The sequence below is a fragment of the Triticum urartu genome, chromosome 5 (genome assembly GCF_003073215.2).
Source record: "Triticum urartu cultivar G1812 chromosome 5, Tu2.1, whole genome shotgun sequence".
Classification (NCBI taxonomy): Eukaryota; Viridiplantae; Streptophyta; class Magnoliopsida; order Poales; family Poaceae; genus Triticum; species Triticum urartu.
The window spans coordinates 21,958,776-21,964,373 of record NC_053026.1 but is presented as its reverse complement, the minus strand read 5'-3'; the positions used below and the strand labels follow the sequence as shown (position 1 = coordinate 21,964,373).

At 46.6% G+C, this 5,598-nt stretch overlaps 1 protein-coding gene and 1 pseudogene across 1 annotated transcript; both read left to right on the top strand.

The window, feature by feature from the left end:
• The first annotated feature begins 783 nt into the window (after nt 1-783).
• LOC125555484 (probable glutathione S-transferase GSTF1) lies at nt 784-1,920 on the top strand. Its single transcript, XM_048718423.1, has 2 exons — nt 784-883; nt 1,376-1,920. Exon 2 carries the CDS (start codon nt 1,456-1,458, stop codon nt 1,843-1,845), a length of 390 nt encoding a protein of 129 aa, XP_048574380.1. The 5' UTR covers nt 784-883; nt 1,376-1,455; the 3' UTR covers nt 1,846-1,920.
• Nucleotides 1,921-2,081: 161 nt separating this feature from the next.
• Nucleotides 2,082-4,380, top strand: LOC125506666 (annotated as a pseudogene).
• The last annotated feature ends 1,218 nt before the right edge of the window (nt 4,381-5,598 follow it).

Below are 5,598 nucleotides of genomic sequence, written 5' to 3'. Positions count from 1 at the left end.
TTGGCTACGTTACAAGTAAAATAAATATAGCACATTGAAAGGGTATGTGAAATTTAATGCGCCCATCAAGATGCATTGAGAACTCTATTAGGCTTGTAATTAAACCCACAACTAACTAAAACATGTTTTATTCCTTGCATGTACCTTACAAAGGTTCAAGTAGTAATCGCTACAAGTTTGATCCGACCTCTAAACTCTACCACGATTTGGATCCATGATGCTATTCATCACTTGATAAGGTTAGTGATGGCCGTGCAGACGGTCCCTATCTGCACGGAGTAGAGGCTACATTGCTTGAGAGGCAACGGGATGGCGGCCTTCACAAAGGCATCGTCGCACTCGTGTGCCAGGGAGACAGCCTTCGCTGCCTCCTCCTTCCCTGCGGCGTAATTCCGGCCGTTGATCTCATCGTAGGCTCCAGCAAAGGCGAACTTCATGTTGTCGTACAACCCCTGGCATTACCCAAGGGCCACCTTCGTCTTGGCATCCGTGTCCGGCTTCGCTAGTAGGCGCTCGATGTCGTGGATAACGCCATAGGCGTTGTTGACGCCCATGTTAGCCGCTATCTTGGCCAGCCCCATATGTCTGCGTCGGAGCTCCGGATGTGCTTTCTCAACTCTGACACACAGAGATTGTAGAGGACATGAGCATCCTTGTCGGCCGCCGCCTTGCAGGTTGTTTCCACGGTCGCGTCGATACCGAACAACACGAGAGCAACGGCGGCTACGATCCACATGTCTCTTGGAAGCAAGAAACAGAGTGGTCAACCGCGTTTGCGTGGTCAAACTCAACTAGTGGTAGTACTAACCCTGTTCCCGTCCGACAATTCTGCAGCCCTTCGGTGAGATCCCGGTGCTGGAGGACGGTGATCTCACGCTTTACCGTAAGCCTTCGCGATTTTTGATTTCTTCATTTCGGATTAGTAGTAGCTGTGTTTTTCCTTTCCATGTAGCTGCCTGTTGCACCGATTGTTCAATACTACCACTCAACATTTTCTTCAGCCTTTGAATTTGTATTCTTGAGAGACTCTACCTGAACTATCTCAAGAGGTTTACAAGAACCTCGATCGAATTACTTGTCTCTTGTCCATTTCTTGGCATGCTCTCTGCAGCTAGCCAAATGGTTGACCTCACAATCGCACTTGATTTTTATTTTCTTCGTAAAAAGGAGGGTGACCCTGACCTCTGCAATCATTAGCTAGCTCGATCAAATCAGTTGTCTTGTCCATTTCTTGGCATGCTCTCTGCTGCTAGCCAAATGGAGGGTGACCCTGACCTCTGCAATCATTGGAAACAGCCAAATGAGAATCATAAATTCATTTGTAGGGTTCAGTTACATCAAACATGCTTCTGATGCAATACTGTTCTTTTCCCAGAATCTCGTGCCATCGCAAGGCATATTCTCCGCAAACACAAGCCCGAGCTTCTAGGAGCGGGCAGCCTCGAGGAGTCGGCGATGGTGGACGTATGGGTCGACGTGGATGCCCACCAGCTCGAGCCCGTACTCAAGCCCATCGTGGTGAACTGCATCATCAACCCGTTCGTCGGTAGGAACGTCGAACAGGGCCTCGTCGATGAGAGCGTCGAGAAGCTCAAGAAGCTGCTGGAGGTATACGAGGCGAGGTTGTCAAGCAGCAAGTATCTGGCCGGTGATTCCATAAGCTTCGCCGACCTCACCCATTTCAACTTTATGCGCTACTTCATGGCGACGGAGCATGCGGTCGTGCTCGATGCGTATCCACGCGCCAAGGCGTGGTGGGAATCGTTGTTGGCAAGGCCATCCGTCAAGAAGGTGATTGCTGGCATGCCTCCGGATTTTGGATTCGGGAGCGGGAGAATACCATGATAAAGCATGCTTGTGTGTCTGTGATGCTCTGATTATCTTTACTGAATCCACGGGAAATAAAGTAAGCAAGATATTTATGTGTGAGGTGTGGATATGAAATGGCTTGTTAGACGAAAAAGGTTTTTTCCGTTTTATATATAAAGTAAACATCACCAAACAATCCGATTCAAACTCACACCATCACAACACAACATGCACACCCATATAAAAAAATGACGTGTTGAACGATCGAACACATGACCTTAAAGACCCGATCAGGTGCTGCTCGCCACGGCAACAAACGCCTACTGCTAACCAACGGCCAACGTGAATACATAATAACATACAGCAACGTTGGATTTAAAACATTTTTTGAAATTTTTAAAAAATATGAATTGCCGAATATTCTGGGAAACATGAACTTTTTTGAAATTATGAAAAATGTTTTTAATATTTGTCCATTTTGGAGAAAACATGAACAAAATTGAAATGCATCATTTGTTGAAGACATGAACCTTTTATCAAAACACAATTTTTTTTTAAATTTGTGACCGAGTTTTTAAAATGGAACATGTTTTGATCATTAAGAACAATTCTATAAAATGTGTTTTTGAACGCGTACATTATGTTGAATCTGTGAACATTTAATAAAACCAGAATATATTTCGAATTTGTAATATGTTTTAAAATGCCTTTTTGGAAAATTCCAAAAAAATTTGGAATATTTTCTGAATTTGAAAAAAAATCCGAACGAAAAAAAAATAATGTTCCAAACATTTTTATAAACAGTAAGATAATACTGTAATTCTGAACATGTTTTTAAAATTCATAAAATTTAAATGCTGAATTTTATTTGAAAATTTTGAATTACAAAATAACATAAAAAATTGGAAGGAAAAAACAAAACGGGCCAACCCAGTCTTGGACGCCCTGTGTGTACCTCTGACTATGTGCCGCGCAGGGCGGGAAATAGGTTTTTTGCAGCTACGTGGGCAGGCAAAAAGTGGGCTGGCTTCGCTGGGCCATAGCGTGAGCGGCCCAAGTACGACATTCTGGATTGCTAAAAAAACTAACGGATGCACATAAATTTAATGCCACCTCGGTTAGAAAAATAAATTTCAATGGTGAACGGATAAAAAAATCAGAGAAGCACACCTTGCTTTATTAGTAGGTATATAGATTTTGATTTTTTAACACTATTTTATTTTGATTTAGTAGCTATGTTGTTATACGAATTATTTTCCGAGAGTAGTAGCTATGTTGTTATACGAATTATTAAGAGGAAATTGACTATTTATTATTAAGTTCGTTGGAATTTGATTATAACTACAAAGTTTATTTTTTCTTGACAAAACATTAACCAGGGACTAGAGCGTAAGAGATGATTAGTGCTAGGGGAAAATGAAAAAGATCCCACGTGTACACAGGTCGTGTACAGATCGATTGCTACACACAGAACAGATACTGATCGATCGCTCCAAGAGAAGAAAAAATCGTGGAGTTGGAAAGGAAAAAAATGCGTGGTTGCCGGTGCTAGATGCTGCGATCCTATTTTTCTGTAGGATTTGCTACGATCCTTTCTTAGGTGCAACGATTTTCATTGTTTTTTTTTTTTACTTTTGACAATGGAGAGATTGAAACATCGTTGAATAATTGTGAGCGGCTAGTCGGATGTCCGCCTGAACATTAGGAAGTGCTGGGGACCTGACTTGCCGGTAGCCGAGGCACCAGATAATGAATTCGTCGCCTAGAGTTGAGTAGGCCGCGGTGCTGCCTAATGAGTTGCGACGACTAGGTATAGATGGAGGCATGTAGCAATGTAGATAGTTATGGGCTGATCACCATCCTTGTACTTGTACATGTATATGACGTGTGTACGCATGATCTTTCTTCCTTTCCACTAGCACTAATCATCTCTCACAATCTAGTCCCTAGCCATTTTTTGTCAAGAAAAAAAATCAACTTTGTAGTTATAATCAAAGCCTGATGAACTTAATAATAAATAGTCAATTTCCTCAATTATTAAGCAATTTGGTGGGCGTGATAAAGAAAAGAGGGCTACTAATTTCTCTCTGCATTTTTTTCAGAATCTCGCGCCATTGCAAGGCATATTCTTCGCAAATGAAGCCCGAGCTTCTAGGAGCGGGCAGCCTCGAGGAGTTGGCGATGGTGGATGTATGGGTTGACGTGGATGCCCACTAGCTCGAGCCCGTACTCAAGCCCATCGTGTTTAACTACATCAACCCGTTCCTCGGGAGGGACGTCGACCAGGGCCTCGTCAATGAGAGCGTCGAGAAGCTGAAGAAGCTGCTAGAGGTGTATGAGGCGAGGCTGTCAAGCAGCAAGTACTTGGTCGGGGATCTCGTCAGCTTTGCCGATCTCACTCATTTCTCCTTCATGCGCTACTTCATGGCGACGGAGCACACGGTCGTTCTTGATGCATACCCGCACGCCAGGGCGTGGTGGGAATCGTTGTTGGCAAGGTCGTCCGTCAAGAAGGTGATAGATAGCATGCCTTTGGATTTTGGTTTCGGGAGCGGCAACATACGACGATAAGGCATGCTTGTGTGTTTGTGATGCTCTTATCTCTACCGAACCCACGAGAAATAAAGTAAGCGAAGTGTGGGTGTGGATATAAAATAACTTGTTTCGTTGAATTGTTCTCTAATATCCCGTAGAAATTGACTCCCAAAAGAGCAAGTGCAGGGTTGTAACACTCCGGATATGACTTTCCCAATATGTATTCCAACTCTTGCCGTTTTCGGCCTTAAGTTATTTTTATTTTCTCGGGTTCGGGTTTTTGTCTCCGTGTGTTGTTGTCGTTGTCGTGCATCTCATATCATGTCATCATGTGCTTTGCATTTGCATACGTGTTCATCTCATGCATTCGAGCTTTTTCCCCGTTGTCCGTTTTGCATTCCGGCGCTCCGTTCTCCTCCGGTGGTCATTTCTACCTTTCTTTCGTGTGTGAGGATTAAACATTTCCGGATTGGACCGAGACATGCCAAGCGGCCTTGGTTTACTACCGGTAGACCGCCTGTCAAGTTTCGTACCATTTGAACTTCGTTTGATGCTCCAACGGTTAACCGAGGGACCGAAAAGGCCTCGTGTGTGTTGTAGCCCAACACCCCTCCAAGTTGACCCAAAACCCACCATAACCCTCTCCATCATCTAGAGCGTTCGATCACGATCGCGTGGCCGAAAACCGCATCTCATTTGGACACTCCTAGCTCCCTCTACCTCTATTTAAAGACCCACTCCCGAAATTTCGGATCTCTCCCCCGAAACCCTAGCCTTCGTCTTCCTCCGCGCGCCGGACAACGTCCGCCGGCGCCGGACGTGTCCGACTTCCGCCACCGCCGCCACGTGGCACGCCCCCATTCGCCGCCGCCTCGCGCCCACATCGCCGCCGCTCTGGCCCGGGAGGCCCGGATCGGGCCCCCGAGGCCCATCGTCGCCCGCGCCGCCCGGGATCTTCTTCCCCACGTCCGGGTCGCCGCACCTCCGCCGCGGCCGCCGCCTTCCTTCCGCCGGCGCCCGTGCCCGCCGCGCCTACCGAGGCCGGCGCCGACAACCGCCGCCGCCTCCGCCCCTCGTCGCCCCGGCCACCGGCGCCCGCCGCCGCCGTTCCTCCTCCTCCAGCCGCTGCGTCCATCGTCTCTGGCGAGCTCCTTCCCCGACGAACCTCGGGATCCGCGCCGGCTGGATCTGGATCTAGATCTCGGTTGACCTAATCTCGCCCGAAACCCTAACTTTTTACGTTTTTCCTCATGC

Coding starts and splice junctions, on each gene's coding strand:
- LOC125555484 (XM_048718423.1), top strand. CDS start 1,456: ATGGTGGACGTATGGGTCGACGTGGATGCCCACCAGCTCGAGCCCGTA.